General features: G+C 45.7%; 1 protein-coding gene across 1 annotated transcript in view; it reads right to left on the bottom strand.

Moving 5' to 3' along the window:
* LOC119432463 (tyrosine-protein kinase SYK) overlaps positions 1–19,899 on the bottom strand; it is a 137,127-nt gene that overhangs the window by 4,753 nt on the left and 112,475 nt on the right. The window contains exons 10-17 of the mRNA XM_049658245.1: positions 17,346–17,568; positions 15,671–15,790; positions 14,298–14,404; positions 12,205–12,271; positions 10,248–10,329; positions 6,388–6,589; positions 4,696–4,836; positions 3,838–3,950 (exon numbers count right to left, since the gene is read on the bottom strand). Of these exons, the coding sequence (XP_049514202.1) occupies positions 3,838–3,950; positions 4,696–4,836; positions 6,388–6,589; positions 10,248–10,329; positions 12,205–12,271; positions 14,298–14,404; positions 15,671–15,790; positions 17,346–17,568 (1,055 nt within the window). The remainder of the gene's footprint in view (positions 1–3,837; positions 3,951–4,695; positions 4,837–6,387; positions 6,590–10,247; positions 10,330–12,204; positions 12,272–14,297; positions 14,405–15,670; positions 15,791–17,345; positions 17,569–19,899) is intronic.

Raw genomic sequence — 19,899 nt, 5'->3', positions numbered from 1 at the left:
TCTTTGCAGAAAGAATACAGACGTTAGAAGGTACAACTGTACCGCCATTCAAGGAGGAGACCAATGATCTTGGCTTCAGACGTATCTATCCTTCCAATGACATGCCGGAAATTGACCTGCAATTTAATATTTTGTGCAGTAATTATCCCATGAAGCACTGCCCTAATGTCACATGCTGTGTGGTAATATTATCACTCAGCTAGTACAGCTAAAATAGTTGACCTGCGACAGATTGGCAAAAAAACGTCTGCCTTTTGAAATGGCTGGTACTCGGAGAGCGTGCGCGCAACCACGAACTTCGTCGTTCTCGCCTCAAGGGGCCAGTGTCAACAAGTGCCAACTTATTTCACGCCAATATCATTCACATGAAAACGTTCGTAGAATTACTATAATCTATCTAAATAATTTTTCGGTCATGGCCTTAGCAAGCACCCGTTAATTCAAAGGAACGAAGTACCACTGGCTCGTATATGCGCATGCAGCGAGCAAATATATTTTTTAAATTATTCTTGAGTGGTTTGGCGGTGCCATTACACGCTAGACGATATCACATTCTTTATATATAAGAGCCGTTATGCGAGATTCCGCAAGCGGCCCTCCCTACACACGACTGCAAAGACCATCTTCGCACCACAGAGAGTTTAGCGTCGCTTCCTGGCACGTTGTAGAATGGGAACATAATGATTGACATCCACATAAACAATTTATTATATATTAAAGGTGACAGTAAATGTAGAATCACAGTGTGGGAGCACCCTTCTGCTTTCCTTTTTTACGGTGCTTGCCATATCGCCAACATCACACGAGCTGTGTGCAGGAGAAGACATGCAGAATTTCGTGTGAGCACCACGGCTGAGAATCGAAGGTAAAGTGTACTTTGCGTCGATAGGAGTGAATTTCTTGGGCATTCGGCACCGAGTATCTTAAGTAGCAATATACTGCTAACCATGAAGCACACGGAGGCTGTGTCGATGCCAATTCAGGCAGGACAACGATTGCGCAATGGTTTTGAAATAGTTTCCCTGCCCCCCACCCCTCCCCTACAAAAAAAAAAAAAAAAAAAACGTATACCCTGCCATTTTCTTTATCTACTTAAATATAGATGCTGGAGCAGATGGTCTCTGACTGTTCTCTTCCTACTTATCCCTTTCGAGCAAGTTAAAAGGGGGAGGAGGTGCAAGTGTAACTTTCCCTTTACCGATGTTTGAAATAGATAATCCAAAGCATGCCATAGGGAGCAGCGACGAAGGGGAGGCATGTTATTGCATTTGATTAGTTTGCATGAGCATGGTCACTGCAGGCGCGTTTACCATTTCGCAAGATACTTAAACTGACGCCCACGTACAGAAACCCGAAAAGATGTAGCCTTAGGCTCGATCAAGATGGCGGCCCCCTGAAAGAAACCCAAAATGATATATGTAGGCCCTCAAACAGAACTGAACATTAAGTGAGCTGAATAGTGTTCAGCCTATCAGTGCACGGAAACTTGATGGTATTTCTGTCTACGTGTTCTTTGTGTACTGCGTATAGAGAGAGAGAGAGAGAGAAGAAATGGGAAAGGCAGGGAGGTTAACCAGAGGGGAATGTCCGGTTTGCTACCCTACGCTGGGGAGAGAGAGGGGAGGGGCAAGTAAAGTAGATATAGAGAAAGGGAGCACAGATACACAATCACAGTTGGTCACTGTCACCGCATACAGTCACTGCATAGCACAGTAGCACTTGTAGCACTGTCAACGTCAGTTCAGGCTACAGCCGCTGGTCGAATTCTGTAGTCTTTAAATAGTACAACAGAGCTTTCGTCGACCCTCTGCGATGTCTTGTGATGGCAGCATTCAAAATGGTTTCCTCTGTTTAAGGTATGTGTTCCAAGCTCGCTATCGCGATTGTGAGCGATCGTCTCTGTAAATTATAACAAGGATAGTCACAGAGAAGGTGTTGAAGAGTCCCCTCGCTACCGCAGTCATCACAAGAGGCGTCGTAGGCCCATCCGATTCGGAAAGCAAAAGACTTCGTAAAGGCTACTCCTAGCCACATTCGATAGAGCAGGGTAGCTTCGCCTCGGCAGAGGACCAGCTGGGATGCGAAGGCGAAGAGAAGGGCCTAGGGGGTGCAGTCGGTTGCATTGAAAACTTCGTGTGTTCCACATGGAGAACGTAATATCACGGGTGAGCATTCGAAGTTTTCGAGCGGCATCTGTCCTTGATATAACGGTATCGACTATTCATTGTCGCCTTGAAGAGCCGACCGAGCAGCGTTATCGGCGTGCTCGTTGCCTATCACGGCGCAGTGACTTGGAAGCCACTGTAATGTCACGCGCTGTCCTTGCTCAGCCAAGGTATTGATTAGCTCTCTAATCTCGAATGCCCGTTCGTGTGGTCCGCGCCGCAGGGCTGAAAGTAAAGACTGCAGTGCTGCCTTCGAGTCACCGAATATGGACCACCTTCGAGTTTGTTCTTGGCTCACGAGACGAAGTGACAGCGCGAAGAGCTGCAAGTTCCGCAGCCGTCGATGTAATTGGGTGATTATTTATTTTTATTCAAACGAAACTCGCAGCGCCATTGGCCTTATTGCGAGGGGCATAACACAGAATAAAACAAATCAACAGAGTTTTGGCTCACAACCTCAGCCGGTAACAAATTCCACTCCGATATGGTCCTCGGAAAGAAAGAAAACTTAAAAAGGTTAGTCCTGGGGGCATGCTCCCGAACCTTGAACACATGGTCTCTTCGGGTGGATAGGTAATATGGAGGACGCAGATATGACGTTTTGTTTGAATAAAGAATAAATAAAGAATAAAGATAGGTCTCGAAATTGATGGTGGTGGCTCGCACTGGGAAAACCACGGCTGGGAAAACGACGCGTTACTGCGTAACGTGTCGTTGTACTAATGCCCAATAAAATCTGGTATGTACTAGGTGTTTCTACGACGACATTAAGTACTATTGGAAAATAGCCAAGTCCAAACAAAAGGACGCTTCCATTCGAGTCATGAGGTCAGTGACAGTAACTATGGGATAAGAGGTGATATGGGGCAATTAGTCGCTAGTTAAGAAAAGAGCTATAAAAAACTTTCCAACATTTAATTTAGCGGGCTCATCGTAATTGGGAAATTGAAACGAGCTCTCCATACAAGCCATATCAGCTTTTGGATCTGAAAAAATGCGATTACCCGCGGAGCTGTGGCACGACAAATTCGGGCTACCAATGCACGCGAAACCGAAACTAGGAGGCTACAGCGTGCGCTGCGACATCAATGTGCACGGAGCTGAAGCGTACGTTGCAGCCTCCCAGTTTCGGTTTCGCTCCTCTGGTAGCCGAATTTCGTCGTGCCACAGCTCCGCGGGTAATCGCCTTTTTTCAAACCCAAAAGCTGATATGGCGTATACGGAAAGCTAACTTCAATTTTCCGATTATGATGAGCCCGCTAAACTAAATGTTGAAAAGTTATTTGTAGGTTTTTGTTAACTAGCGACTAATTGCCGCATATCACCTCTCATACGATGGTCTCCACCATTGAATGCATGTCTCTGAGGGAACCATCAGTTTAATTGAAAGTGGCTATTTTTGGATATTAGAAAATTTGCAGGCACAAGTTGGAATCAGCTAGCGCAAGACAGGGGTATTTTGAGATCGCAGGGAGAGGCCTTCCTCCTGCAGTGGACCTAAATATAGGCTGCTGCTGCTGCTGCTGATGATGATTTTTGGATATCACCTAAAGTCTTCGTAAAAACACTCGGTATAGTGCAAACTGTAGTCAGGCAAATACCCATTCGCGCTCACATTGCCAAAGAGTAAGAACTCGGTGGTAATATAACTTAAGGTGTAAGAGAGGCTCACTTGTACTGCCAACAGGATTGCATAAGTTGGTAAACCCGGTCAGGACAGTCGTCAGGCTGTTCCAGTCGCTTGCCACTTTCCAGCATTGCCAGTATGCTCTGGCCCGCCAGACCCTGTTTGAAAGGAGCGAAGAAAACCGTGAATCACTCATACAGTATCCGCAATGTGTTCGACGGCGACAGCAACCGATGGGTGTTATCACCACGTATATAGGGTGAGCCAATGTATCTATCACCTTATTTTGTTGCACATTTCAACGTAATTATTCATGTCAACGTCAATCTGCGTTCACCACGGCGAACGAAAAGACGTAGACGGGCTGGATTTGACATTCGGTCCCTCCGTATACTATGCGGCATCTAAACAGTTCTAATATGGGTGATTAGGTCAGTGCCAGCATCGAGACAACGTCCAGACATATTAGTTCATTGGTGGCACATACATCGCCATATGTGCCTTTGCATATAACGGGTACGGATTCCGTTCATTTCATAAGGCAATGCCCGCATGCTCATGCGGCTTTCATATGTTCCGTACGCATGCTCTCCATATCTTCCATACAAGTTTCATAAGCTTCCATATACGTCCGCACCAAATCTGTACGCTTTTCATATCTTTCAGACGGAAAATATACGTAATCTATATGCTTACCGGCAGGATGATATATGGAATTTTTTTCAGTAGGGATGTTAATTATGATACTTGTAGCTGTAGTCGGCAGTTCGCACTTTAGTTGGACTGTTATGCGTGGTATTGACCATATCTGCCGTATGATGGTAGTTACCGCACTGTGTATGGTAAGTTTGTTAAATGTGAAGCATGCCATTGCGAGTATTGAGCGCCGGTGGGCCAACTCACTTGGTAGGGCCTCTCCCCGTAAGACATGGCCTCCCAGAGGGTAACGCCAAAGCTCCACACGTCCGACTTGGTGCTGAACTTGAAGAAGTAGATGCACTCTGGCGCGTACCACCTGAGAGGCCACTTGCCCGCCGCCTGCGCCTGCGCAAGATACGGACGGGATCGAGCATTATCGACGGTTCAGTGAATGCATTATAACCTCGTGGATTGGCCATGTCACCAGTGCACTGTAATGCATAGCCTAGGCGGCCACGTTGTTAAAGGAGGAGCGTGTGCGTACATTTCTTCAGGACTTCATGCTTCCCAGGCACGACAGTGTGTGAGATCTAAACACCAATGTTTCTAGAAAAAAAAAAACGTTTTCAGGAGCAGGAGCCGACGTATTGTTTTAGGTGTGTGGGCATGACAAGAACGGGTGGCAGCTCCATCAGGAGATGGAACAAGGCTTGTCTGCTCTTGATGTAATCATGTGTATGGCAAAAGGATAGCAAGGGAAGAATAGAACAAATAATAGACAGATAAGGGGATATACATACACATTGAAGCTGCACACATTTCAGATTAACACAATAACGATACTTGCGTCTGCATTAAAACAATAGATGCAATAGATGCATCAGGTAACATGGGATAAATCACTAATGAGCTCAATAAAGACAATCCTTGTATGAACTTTCTCACGAAAGTTTAGCTAATGTCACTCAAAGTTCACTCCGCATGCTTCGAATAGTTTTTCAGAGAGTCCAGAGGAGGCTCCAGGGCACTGTTCAGGAGACACGTCATTGGCGAGCATAATTGATCGAAAGAGCCTATTATAGAACGACGTCTTTTTTAAGGATCTCTGTGTGTGTGTGTGCGAATCCACAATTTATGCGTAGATGCTGAGCTATTCAAAAGTGAAGAACGAAGTTCCCGCCGTATTTGAATCGCGGCTACTATTGCCCTGAACATCCCATACCTTCAGCACCCTCTCTTTCCGCGTACATCATAGTGATCGCCGGTCACTGACATCGATTGAGAATTTGAGCGCCGAATTCCCAACATTGTTTCACAAAATGTAAGGTGGCCTAAAATGAGCTCTGTAGAAATTCGAAAGGAGAAGAAGGTATTATACACAGAAGAGGAAAACTAGCAATCCACCCGAAAGGAGCACAAGGCTATAAATCCTCGTACTCCCAAGTAAGGTTCTTGTGTTCAAGGGACTCGTGAAAGAGAGAGTAGAAATAAATGAGCTTGGAGAGGCAGCCATGTTAAACAAAACATGGACATATTTACACAGGTTCGCCCAATGAAGAAATTAGATTCGTGACTCACAGTTTTAGTACTGACTGGTTCTTCGCCATTACTACAACGTGAGACCATTATAGCTTACTAAGCAACGCTGCGGGAGATTGAAGGGATGAAAGAAATATGGAAAGAAAACGAAAAAAAATGTGCTACACGAAAAAAGAGAGATTGGAAAGAAAAAAAAAAGGTTGGTGGTGCCTAAGTTATGAGTTCTCTGAGCTACGTTTTGTTGACGGGCTTCATGCCCATGCTTTAAGTGACAGACAAGCGCACAGCATAGAAAAATCGGGAGTCAGAGTGAAGCTGTTATTGATTCTCAAATGTTTAGTGTTTCTGTGCACGAGAAATGCGGCAGCCACTGCAACGTTTGTTGCGGTAGTGGCGACATCCTGACGGTGTATGTACCTTGTAGTAGTCCTTGCCGGAGCCCAGCGCTCGCGTCATGCCAAAGTCTGAGACCTTGGCGAAGCGGTCATTGACCAGGAGGACGTTCCGCGCGGCCAGGTCCCGGTGGACGAGCTGCCTCGCTTCCAGATACGCCATGGCGCCGCACACTTGCGATGCCAGTGCCAGCACGCGGCCGGCGCCGTCCTGCCGGAGCTGGGATCTGCGGAAGCGGAACAGAGACCTTGTTCATCCAAGTGGGCGCAAAACGCCAAGACAATGACTTATTGTAGAACTCTCCAGAGAAAGCAGAAATCTTTTTAGTGCAAAGGACTGAACTCTATACCGGCGAATGCATAAACACTTACAAGCTACTCTTCCCCCGAACATGTGGGATCGTTTTCTCCCAAATATATTGTGGTGAAATTGGCCAAGGAAGAAAGAACGCAGGCGACTTCGTTCTGCCTAGCTTATGAGCGCACACTATAGGTTCCTGTAGATGACAAAGAAGTCACACGTAAACGTCTGGTGGGATCTCCGATGACGCTGCTCATCAATGCCTCGTCACCATGTAGCGCATGGGTGCCAGCGCTCTGGTTCAAATAGCGAGCGCAAACAGCGCACAGCTGCCTCCGTTACACGAACCCGGAGAGATTGTTCCAATTTCATGTGCGATTCGCCTCACGAACAGACGATACTATTTAGCCGACCACATCGAGCCGTCTACCTCTTCAGTCATGTGATGAATTGCTGGAGAACGAGCGTAAAAATGTATCGCGACGATCACCGTGTATATTTCTAGAGCATGTGTGTCATATGAAGCTCCACGCAGGACAAGCCATAAATATCAGCTAAGCCCTGGCTGCAGAATTTTTTCCGTGGACCTCGACATATTGTTCGCCACCATGTGCCGTGTGTACACTAGTGCATGCTCAAGTAAGTCGCGATGTTTCGTGTACGTTTATCGCGAGCCATTTCTCCAAGGTTTGTCTGCTAATGCAAATGCGCTGACTACTTGGACGACGTTCTTGGGCTAATCTTGAAGTCATCATCATCATCATCATCATCAGCCTATATTTATGTCCACTGCAGGACGAAGGCCTCTCCCTGCGATCTCCAATTACCCCTGTCTTGCGCTAGCGTATTCCAACTTGCGCCTGCGAATTTCCTAACCTCATCATCCCACCTGACTTTCTGCCGTCCTCGACTGCGCTTCCCTTCTCTTGGTATCCATTCTGTAACCCTAATGGTCCACCGGTTATCCATCCTACGCATTACATGGCCTGCCCAGCTCCATTTCTTCCGCTTAATGTCAACTAGAATATCGTCTACCCCCGTTTGTTCTCTGATCCACACCGTTCTCTTCCTGTCTCTTAACGTTACTCCTAAGATTTTTCGTTCCATTGCTCTTTGTGCGGTCCTTAACTTGTTCTCGAGCTTCTTTGTTAACCTCCAAGTTTCTGCCCCGTATGTTAGCACCGGTAGAATGCAATGATTGTACACTTTTCTTTTCAACGACAGTGGTAAGCTCCCAGTGAGGATTTGGCAATGCCTGCCGTATGCACTCCAACCCAATTTTATTCTTCTGTAAATTTCTTTCTCATGATCAGGGTCCCCTGTGAGTAATTGACCTAGATAAACATATTCCTTTACAGACTCTAGAGGCTGACTGGCGATCCTGAATTCTTGTTCCCTTGCCAGGCTATTGAACATTATCTTTGTCTTCTGCATATTCATCTTCAACCCACTTCTTGCACTTTCTCGATGAAGGTCCTCAATCATTTGTTGTAATTCCTCTCCATTGTTACTCAATAGGACAATGTCATCTGCAAACCGAAGGTTGCTGAGATATTCGCCATCGATCCTCACTCCTAATCCTTCCCAGTCTAAGAGCTTGAATACTTCTTCTAAGCATGCAGTGAATAGCATAGGAGAGATTGTGTCTCCTTGCCTGACCCCTTTCTTGATAGGTATCTTTCTACTTTTCTTGTGGAGAACCAAGGTAGCTGTGGAATCCTTGTAGATATTTGCCAAGATATTCACGTATGCCTCCTCCACTCCTTGATTACGCAATGCCTCTATGACTGCTGATATCTCTACTGAATCGAATGCCTTTTCATAATCTATGAAAGCCATATTGAGAGGTTGATTGTACTCCGCAGATTTCTCGATTACCTGATTGATGGCATGGATATGGTCCATCGTAGAATATCCCTTCCTGAAGCCAGCCTGTTCTCTTGGTTGACTGAAGTCAAGTGTTGTCCTGATTCTATTGGAAATTATCTTGGTGAATATTTTATACAATACTGAAAGCAAGCTAATGGGTCTGTAATTCTTCAATTCTTTAACGTCTCCCTTCTTATGGATAAGTATAATGTTGGCGCTCTTCCAGCTCTCTGGTACACTTGAAGTTGTGAGGCATTGCGTATAAAGGGCCGCAAGCTTTTCAAGCATGATATCTCCTCCATCTCTTTGATTAAATCTACTGTTATTCCATCTTCTCCAGGCGCTTTTCCCCTGGTCATGTCTTTCAAGGCCCTTCTAACTTCATCGCTAGTTACAGAAGGAGCTTCTGTATCCGGTTCATCACTATTTCGAATGGAAGTAGCTTGGCTGTTTTGGCTACTGTAGAGACAAGTATAGAATTCTTCTGCTGCTTTTACTATGTCATCGAAATTGCTGATGATATTACCATGTTTATCTTTCAGTGCATACATCTTGCCTTGTCCTATGCCTAGTTTTCTTCTTACTGATTTCATGCTGCGTCCATATTTTACGGCTTCCTCAATTTTTCCCACGTTATAATTTCGAATATCCCTTACTTTCTTCTTGTTGATCAGTTTTGACAGTTCTTGAAGTAGACCAACTTGAATCACTGCTTTAATTGTCAGAAGCACTATCCACCAACACGCACTCTTCATGCTGCTCAACACGCAGGGAGACGTCCGCAGCTTCACTAAAGTAGCCGATTTCCTCGCTGAGCCACCTAATAGGATTCGGAAACATGGGGAAAACAATTAGGGTGAGCCAAAGGATGACGGAACGCAGTCACGGTTTGCTGAAAAAAAAAAAAAAAAACGTTTCCATCGTTAGGCTGAGCGAGGCAACTAGCCAGATTGCTCACTTGTCACCGGGACAGTGCAACTGCCTACGCTTAAACTCGTTCGTGGCCTTCAATCTCCCACGCTAAGCTTCACTTCCCACGCTAAGCAGTGATCACATAGAAAGTATTTTCGCTTTCCTCCCCAGGACGCATTCAAGCAGACACGTGCAGCCAGATACATTTTAGAGATGTATTCATTGCCGCTCTTCCCACAATACCTTGAGCTAACGTGGCTGTTAAAAACCGAAAAAAAAACCGTCAGAAGAAAATCTCCACGCGTGCATTAAAAACTATGTGAATCGAACCTCCCGTGCAGTCTCCTGCCGCGATGAGGTTACGTTAAGAGAAATCAGTGTGGGCTCTTCACTGAAACCAGCTGCAAACTGTCTGCGAGCTCTGAGTCATCGACCAGCATTGGGTGTGACTCGCCCATTCTGCACTGGCCCAGCTGCTCTTGCAGACCTACCACAGTTTTTGTGGACTTTTCCCGGACTGAGATCATCAATGCGCCAGTATCTGTTGAAATTACAACCCACCCACTTGGTACTACCATTTCGGTATGGTACAAGAGTGGGCACATACACAGTGGCACATACCCTGCGGGCTAAGTTGTCTATTTTTGCCACATACCCAATGGCCCACGTAGTAGTCTACTCGAAGAGAGAGACGTCATTGTCAAAGCCGCAGGTACACTTCGCAAATTAGCTTAGTCGTTTTCAACAAGTCCAGGGAACTATTCCAGGACGAGGGAGAAAGAGAGGAATATGTATAGGATTACCTGTTAAGCCTGAGAAAACGGTTTAGGGGCCCTAGTGGAGCCAGCTCCATGACCAGCATCAGCGATTGGCTCTGGGATACCCCTGCAGATAAGGGAATACACGCACATGTATGTCCTCGTATACGATGGTCGTACTGTAGCCACGTAATGGCTGTTAAAGCTGTTTGGCTGGAACTTCAATGACATGCTGTCGTAGCGAAAAGTATACAAGTTTCAAAGCTTACTTCAGGAAACTGAGCTACGGTAAATGTATTCGCTTAACTAGCATTAAAAGGGCCGCTTAAGAGCTACTTGATTAATATTAACTAGGCGAAAAACAGCAGAAGCAATAAGATGTAAAATTGGGCCAGTTGGTAAACCTTCGTGGCAGCCACAACGCGACGGACGCGGACGAAAGGAGTTGAAGGAGACACAATACGGCGCTGACTGTTTCGACAGTCAGCGTCGTATTGTGTCTCCGTCTATTCCGTTTGTCCGTGTCCGTCGCGTTGTGGCTGCCATGAAACAGCAGAATGCCACATGGACATGATAAAGTAAGTGCACACAATAAGGCTGACAAACAAATTACTTTTATCACCACCACTGGTTCGTACATGTTGGGGAAAAAAGTGCATCATGCATGGACCATCCTTGTGCTAGCGTGAGAACACAAGGGCATGAGCAGGAATAAACAGCAATGATCGAGCGAAGCACAGAGTAACAACTAGTGGCACGTGATTCAGGAAACGTTTCGTGACATTATCCGAAAAAGAAACGCAATTTTAGGAACAAAGCTGGGGTTTCAGGTATACGGTAACATCTATCGTATGGGCATTTTGTTGTTCCTTTTTGAAGTGCAATGTCTTTCTTGGCGAAGTGCCCCCACTTTTCCGTGTAGGGTATTTTTGTTTCTAGCCTGCTTCGTGCGCCGATCCAGGAGAGAGTGCAGTCTAAAAATGTGCGCCGATCCCGAAGGCAGTGGAGTCTAAAAATGTGGCCTGTTTCCATGGGTGCGTGCCGTCTAAAATTATGGCCTGTTTCCGTGGAAACGTGCAGTGTAATAATGTGGGCCGATCCTGAAAGAGCGGAGCCTAAAACTGTGGTCTGTCTCCATGAGTATGTGCCGTCTAAAAGTGTGCCGTATTCCTGTGGGAATGGGCAATGTAGAAATGGGGCCGATACCAATTAATAGTGCAACCAAGAATAGTGCACAAAAAAAAAACCCACTGCTTGGACTGGGTCTTTATTCTTGGGTTTAACCCGCCGCGGTGGCTTAGTGGCTATGGTGTTGTGCTGCTAAGCATAAGGTTGCGGCGGTCTCACTTCGAGAGGGGGGGGGGGGGGGAGGGGAGGTGAAATGCAAGAACGCCCGTTTCCCATGCATTGGGAGCACGTTAAAGATCCTCTGGTGGTCAAAATTAATCCGGGGTCCCCCGCTACTGCGTGCCTCATAATCCAATCATTGTGTTGGCACGTAAATCCAATACTTCTATGCAATATTTTTGGGTTTTGCCACGGTGACGTTTGCTCCGCATTCCGGGACTTCCTTGCTGAAACCAATAGATTACCTTTTTTAACTTGTTTAACTTGTAAAAGATTAACTTTTTTAACTTTCATTTCTACTTTTCTCGCGCCCAAAATTTTTGCATGGCGACCTCCAGATCGTCTGTTCAGATAGTTTTGGTCCGTTTCTGATAGTGACACAACACTAGGCCTATCCTCTGTTGTTGTTATATATGTGCTATGACCTTAGATGAACAATAACACAAATCATCTTTGTGTCTCGTGACTTATTTTGTTCACATGCCTCGCATTTTTAATACTGCGTGTGCTATAATTAACTTCTCTATGGGCATTGATTCATATCTTTATGAATCGCATGAAAAAATATGATCAGAAATCCTGCAAGAAATTACGTAGTGATTCAAATTTCATAAATAACGTTTCGTGTTCCGTCTTTCAGATGTTATATTCTCACCGATGAGACGAACGATGTGCGGGTGATCTAGTTGAGCCATGGTCTGCGCCTCGTTCATGATTTCCTCCTGCACCCAATATAGCCAAAGTCAAAGTTCATGAGACATCACTGTACAAACACAGATGAAATCGTCAAGGGTATATTTAGAATCACCTCACAAACTAAAATTAATAGTTTGAAGAGATCTGCAGCTTCTTGCAATTCAACTTGGTAATAGTACGAGAGTTGATCAAGTATAAACGAGACTGCTGCTGTAGAGCGAGTTATATCGATTGGCACGTGCTGCTGGTTGAAGGCGCATTAGGTGAGCGAGTAAGAAGTCACGTGAGCAGGCAGCTGGTATCGTTACATTTTTTTAACAGTCTGCCATACAAAGGTATAAAAAAGGTGTTCACCCGTCACTAGCACAACGCATTAATTTAATCATTCTTTTAAACATTATTTAACATTCTTTAAAAATTATTTTAAACATTCGTGTAAAAGCGACCAACATTCTACACAATTTGATGGCACCGTTCGGGGTTCAATCACTGTCAAGGTAGCATGTTTTTCCCTGACATAAAGAATTCATGGAAACCCGCGAGAAGGTTGAAAACGAGAAACATGCCGTCAGCCCATGGGTGAGCGTTACGGAACAGAACATTCAAGCTATCAGTGACCTTCCGGAGGACGTTTGAATGTATCAGAAATTTGTTCTAAGATAGGCGTACGTCTATTATGTAAGCGCTGAGTCATCATAACAAGGAACCTGGGACTCTATGAAATGTTTGCCCGGTGGATCCCACGCCTACTGACTGCAGAACAGAACTTGGCACGTCAGCGAGTGTGAGCTCTTTGCCGTTTACACAAGGGACGCATTTTTAAAGGCATAGTTAGCTGCGATAAAATTTGATACACTAGTGCACGCCTGAATCGATGCAGCCAGCATGAAGGATGAGACAGCCAAATAACGAGCTTTAGGGTAGGCCAAATGACAGCTCTTCGGTGATAAGCGCAGCTGCTGTATATACAGAGACTCATTTTGACCGTTCAATTTTTTGGTAGATTAGTAAGGTATACGTGAGCTTGCTGTCAGCTTTAGTAGAAAAGGTCGTGGATGTGTGGAATTTTCTTTCAAATGGTTGCCGTCGATTTATGCTATATATAATAGCATAATATGCCCGAAGTATGCAAGCTCTGTCGGCAAACAGTTCTATAACCAGGCGTTCTGCTTTGGACCAGAGGGCAGGTCATCGATGAGTATTTACCATGTGATCATCGATGATTATTTACAGGACTTGGAGGTATTTTACAGCATTTGCTTAGTTGTTCCAGTTCTTGACTTTCAAGAGTGATCTATGATTTTATTGCGATAGTAATTGCACGGACACTCGAGGTGCATTCACACCGTCGGTGCCACCACGGCTGTTGTCATACTGCCCCGCTATCGCCGGTGCAAACGCAGCCCACGCACGTAGGGCTAGAGGGTCTCCAGAGACGCGGGATTGTGTTTGGCCGCAAAAGCGAAGCAAACGCACCATCACCGTTACGCTGAATTGCCTTGGTAGCGGAGCAGAGACAGCTTTCAGCCGTCCGCTGCTGGCATGGGCATTCTGCGCACGCGCACTAAAAGCACACTAACGTTCTTGCTGAGCGGTCGTGTGTATGCTCTGTTCTGATCAGTAAACATCAAGCTAACGTTATGCAATTTTCCACTGGGCGCTGAATAATGTGGACGGTTTCCCGTCGGTTGCACCTGCATCGAGGTGCGACACCTGCTGCCCCACTGGCTGCGCTCATCACGCAAGCGTTGTGAGACGCCTGCGAGCTGCCAGGGTGATGTTCCAAGAATGTTCCTTCTGCTCAGCAGCAGTAGTCTTGCGTCACACCGTCCGAGAAGTTGTAGCGCAGCTGTAACCTTTGGTATCGTGGTCAATGCTCCGCCCTCCGGGAGAAACTGCCATTACTTTCTTTCTAATTATTATAGCAATAATTTTGCGCCCACTGCAGCTTTGTTTCGCACTCATGCTTTGCGAAACAACTGCATATTTGGTTCCTATTCTTCCATAGGACATTCGGCAGAGGTTGTCCTCACCAAGGCAGATGGTTCTTACCTTATGATCGCCAACTATTGTGTCCCTGAGTCTCTTCACCGCTATCTGGACTTCCACGGGTCCACTGCCGAACAAGGCACGGTGCACTTCGCCAAAGTTGCCGACGCCTGGGAGGACAAAACACACATGCGCTAGGATTAGACCCTCTGTTAACATATTATTATACCGCTGTTCCTTGAATAAATTCGTATTGTTAAACAAGCATACTAAAAAATTAAATTATGGGGTTTTACGTGCCAAAACCACGATATGATTATGAGGCACGCCGTAGTAGGGGACTCCGGAAATTTCTACCACCTGGGGTTCTTTAACATGCACCTAAATCTAAGTACAGGGGTGTTTTCGCATTTCGCCCCCATCGAAATGCGGCCGCCGTGGCCGGGATTTGATCCCGCGGCCTCGTGCTCAGCAGCCCAACACCGTATCCACTGAGCAACATCAACAATTGTTTGAACGAATTTGCATTAGTCTTAATTGGAGTTCGTAATTACCTATTCGCTTTTCTCCCTTTCTTTCGGTCAGTTTTTCGAGCACTACAGCAATGTGTTCCAACTGCTAGCAGTATAATGTAATAAAATAATTGAATTACTTCCGCAAAAACCCAAATATATGGAGCGTGCGGTAATTGAAAATAAGTAATGCATAAGAAATAATGAGCGTAAAGAATTAGGACCGCCTACGACAGTACCATCACTCGTGTACAAAAAAAAGTTCCGAAGCCCATGTTACTGTAGTGGTGTACGACTTCGGAAGCCGTTTTGTGGTCCTCGCGCTTTTCAAGTGGTTGGCGGTTTACGATAACGACGTGGTCGCTGTGACCAATTTGGAAGCGAACCGAAATTTCCTGTAGCTACAGCTCAGTAGTTAGGTTCTGAAGCACATGCTCAACAACAAATAGTACAAAGTCGTCACTGATGATAGTTCTGGAATGTGGCGTCCGATCTATAGAATCGGCGCTTGCGCGATATGTCCGCGCGGAAGTTCGTAATGTTTTTTTCGCTCCACACTCGATCCACATCTGCTCCACAAAGTTGATGGCAGCGCCTCTCTTCGCGTAAAGTTGTTCCTGGGTTTTATTGACGCGGCTGTACAATCATACCTGCGTGAACATTTAGCAACCGTGTGCTCTCGGGAGCGTCAACTCGAATGCACTGGCATGAAAGTCTGCTCCAATGTTACCTAGTTGTCGTAGGAATCACCAAGGAGGGTTAATAAAGCGCAACGCCTTTTTCAGCCGAGCGGCGGCACTGTTCATCGCTCGGTGGAAGTCGAAATGAGCACAAAGTCGAGGCCTCTTTCTGAACGCGGGTTCCATCGACAAAAGCCTTCGCTCGACCGAGCGCGCGGCAAAAGGTTCTTTCGACACCGCTCACCGATTCTGTCCTTGAGGGCGATAAGCTTGGGGTCGAGGCTCATGGGTCCGCTGACGAAGCGCTTCATGGCCTGGTAAGCTGACTCGGACTCCTCTTTCGACAGCCACGGTTTGAGACCACCTGTGGGAACGATGGACGTTTCACACCCACGCCCGATTCAAAAACCTAAAAGAGACGCAGCATAAACCTGCATGAAGGTAAAGTGTCACACTTTTGAAACTACAGAATGGCCCCTCCTATAGGGCAAACGAAAACTTAGCAAGCCAAAAAAGACAAAAAAAAAAAAAGGACGATGTGCAGGTAGGGAGGCACCGTGAAGCTCCTGCTCAAGCTCGCGCCGTGACTTCAAGAATTTCGACAGCGTGTGTGTGAATCTAAAGGCGAATATTTATAGGTAAAAAACAACTACACTGCCTTTCAAAAGGAACGAAAGGCTCCGCGTTGCAACTTTCGTGAAATGTCTTTACGAAATGACCCAAATACGCAAATTGCTTTTAAATCCATGACGTTGCACCGGGGTAGAAGCGCTGACGCTTGGCGTGAAAATAATACTTTGTTTGGTCCTTCTTCTTTTCAGTCATATTAAACCATCCTGTGCTAAAACAAAAAAAAAAAGATTTTTTAAACAATAATTGACCAGACTGAATTCTGACTCTGTAATAATATTTACTGTATACATCTTAATTGATAGATGAACAACATATTTCAATTGTTCTGCAGTTAATTGTTTTATTTACCTGAGCACTCAATGTGCACACCCTACCAAACGTGCCCGCTACTTTGCTTAAATAATTCAAGCGTGCTGACAATAAAAGCTTGTCATTGTATGTGCGTTTGCGTACGTTCTTTCTTGCTGACTTATTGATGTCATTTCTTTAAATTTATTAGACAGTTAAATGTTGTGAAATTCCCTCCGCCAGGGCTCACGCGTTCTTATCCCACTGTGGCTCTCTGCTACCTCCCCCGTTATCAGGAAGTTGTGCTTGCGAGCTTCACTGGCGATGTTGGCAGGGTATTTGGAGATGCTTTCTTCGTAGCAGCTGTAGGCCACATACAAACGTACGAGAACCCAGAGGAATCGGACAGAATTCTGACTTTACACAAACCAGTAATTTGAAAGTCAGCACTCTGTCTTCACTCTGTTAGTGTAAAGCGACCACTTTGGCCTACATCTTTGTTCTTTTTTCCAACATTTGCATGCGTTGTAACACTGCTACGAAGAGTGCTTAGGAGGCTGCGCGCCGTGGTGGACTTTCCGCTGGCTTTCACCTGTATCTCAACTGGCCCCACTTTCCACTCGGTGCCATGTGTCCGTACTGTTCCCTCCCAGTGACCGAAGCAGATGCCTATCACTTAGTATGAAACAGTACATACAGGCTTGCAAGTGGAACGGTCCCGTCTCCTGCTGAAAGCTTACGTCCGCTACACTGCCACGACTAGCTGTTTTCATTAAGTACATAGCAGATACCACAAAACATTGCTAGAATTTATACACAGCACTCTATACAACGCATTATTCATTAAGGCAAGTCTGCCATCGCAATAACAGAAAAACTGGAGAAAGCCGGTTGCTAAAATGACCAACATTTCCAGTCTGATAAATAAATCTAATAATATCAAATAAATATATATATAAGAATCAAATCAACATAAAGTAAACTCTCGGCGTCCCTACCATCTGAACCGGCCGCCGGCGGCAGGTATCGCTCGGGCGAGGCCGGCGCGCTCGAGTCCTTGTCTTTGGGGAGATGAGGTTCGTCCTCTTGGGAGTCGTCGATGAGGCGGCCGCTGGCCGGGCTGCCGCCGCCACCGCTGTCCGATCCGGGAAGCGTGGCCGAGTCCGAGAGGCTGCCCGCCGAGTCGATCTCCTCGTACGGGCCGTCCTCCAGGTCGCCGCACTGCACGCAAACACGAGCCGAAACTTCATTCGCCGGTCTGATTACTTTTTCTAATGCGATATAGCTTCACACAGAAAAGTGACCGGCCTTCGTTGGTTATTAATAGCCGCAGTGGGAGGACCGTGATAGCAGCGCCCGGTATGTGTCCTTGCAGGGCCTGTAATATGCTGAGACATCCAAGAATGGCAAAGTGTAGTGTTCAATAACGGGGTTGGCGGGTGGAACGGCAATCGTTGTGCTGGTCTGTATCTGGTGGACTACTGACACTCGTGCGCATAACCAGAGTGGTCGAGACATATCGAGATGATGCATGACAAGTAGACAAAATTACTATGTGAGAAGGTCGTTATGAGTAGGCGTAAGCAGCGTCACTAGATGGAGCCTATAAGGGTTCCGCATAGGCAGCATCAATAGGGAATGTTCATGAATGGCCAATGGAGGAGGAGGAAGTTTTATTTATTTATTTATTTATTTATTTATTTATTTATTTATTTATTTATTTATTGTTTATTTATTCAGTTACCTCACAGGCTCCCGAAGGAGTATTGCGTGAGGGGAAGATACAGGAAATTAGCAAAAAAAAAAAAAAGGAAACGAGTACAAAGAAATATACATTGTTAGCGGGTAAACGTGAAAGAACGAATATCTAACAATATAAATGACGCGATAAATGAAACAAAACTACTGCGTGAACTAGCAAAAAAGTAGCACCAAGAAATTATACAAATGGTAGCTGGTGAAGATGAAAGAGCAAGTCTCTAACAAAGTTAACGCAGTCCAAAACAAAAAACTAACAAAACTATACAGCTTCGCTATAAGTAATTCCTTAGGTGCCCAGTAAGGTTTCTTGTGATGAATTATGGAAATAATATGCATAAGCGTGCTTTGAAGGAATCAGGGTCAAGAATGTCAACTATGTCGTTTGGTAGGTCATTCCAATGCTGAATGGCACGTAGTAACGCGGATGAATTGAACGCATTAGTTCGGCCAGAGATACGCTGGAAACTGAGATGATTATGCAGACGCCGAGATGTAGGAGATGGACGAGTGAGCGGCAGGGTGGACGGGCGTGTGCTATGGACTATTTTGTGAAACAGACAAAGCAATGCTACGGTTCTTCATGATTCAAAAGATGAGAGGGATAAAATTGACTTAATGCTAGTCACGCTTGAGTCGCGGTGATAATCGCTGACAATAAAGCGGGCGGCGTGGTTTTGGACTGACTCGAGAGTCGTGATTATGTAAGCTTGATGCGGTGACCAGATAGGGGCTGCGAATTTCAGTTGTGGCCTTACGAATGTCTGATAGGCGATTTGTCTGGTGAGGGCAGGAGCATCGCGCAGGTAACGTTTACGATAACCGAGCGTACGTGAGGCTTTAGCAGTTATTTTTTGGATGTGCGCAGACCATGACAGGTTAGGTGTAAGGAGAATGCCGAGGTACTTGTGTGAGTAGGTGCGAGTAACGGGGTTATTATCCAGTGAGTAATCGAAAGCGGAAAATGTCTTTTTGCGGGTGTATGTTATTAGTTTGCATTTATGAGTGTTTAGGGTCATTTGCCAAGAATAGCACCAGTTAGTAATGCGGTCAAGATCTCGTTGAAGAGCGACGTGATCGGAAGGTGAGCAGATTTGACGATAGATAACACAATCGTCTGTGGACAAGCGAATGGATGCCGTTATTTTGGATGGCAGGTCGTTAATATAGATCAGAAAAAGTAATGGTCGAAGTACGCTTCCTTGTGGTATGCCAGATGTTACATCTCTGTTACATTACGGATGTCAGCGAGTATCCATCATATATTAGGAAGCCATGATACCTCTTTGCAGTCGCTCAGGTGTAGCGTGGTGGCCTGTAAGTCCCCCCTCTGGATCCGCACATGGCCATATAGTGCAATACATTTAAGACTTCTTTTCTCTTGTGTCACAGAGCACATCAACCCTGAGGGGGCAGTCAAGAATAGACAAATCCCAGAGGCCCATACCCCGCGACCTTAGTTGTCTACTAATTCGATTAGCATTCTTTGGGAACTGCACATAGTTTACGGTATGTTTTTCAGTCTGTATGCTTGCGTAACGCTAAGAGACAGGAAGACAGCGGTGTGGATCAGAAAGCAAACGGGGATAGCCGATATTCTAATTGAACTTAAGAGAATGAAATGGAGCTGGGCAGGCCATTTACTGCGTAGAGTAGATAAGCGATGGATTATTAAGAGTTCCAGAATGAGTTTCAAGAGATGGGAAGCGGCAGTCGAGGCCGGCAGAAAACTAGGTGCGGTGATGAAATGAGGGAATTTGCAGGTAGAAATTGGAATCAGCTAGCGCAAGAGAG

Source organism: Dermacentor silvarum, chromosome 11 (assembly GCF_013339745.2).
Source record: "Dermacentor silvarum isolate Dsil-2018 chromosome 11, BIME_Dsil_1.4, whole genome shotgun sequence".
Classification (NCBI taxonomy): Eukaryota; Metazoa; Arthropoda; class Arachnida; order Ixodida; family Ixodidae; genus Dermacentor; species Dermacentor silvarum.
This window is presented reverse-complemented; position numbering and strand designations above follow the sequence as displayed.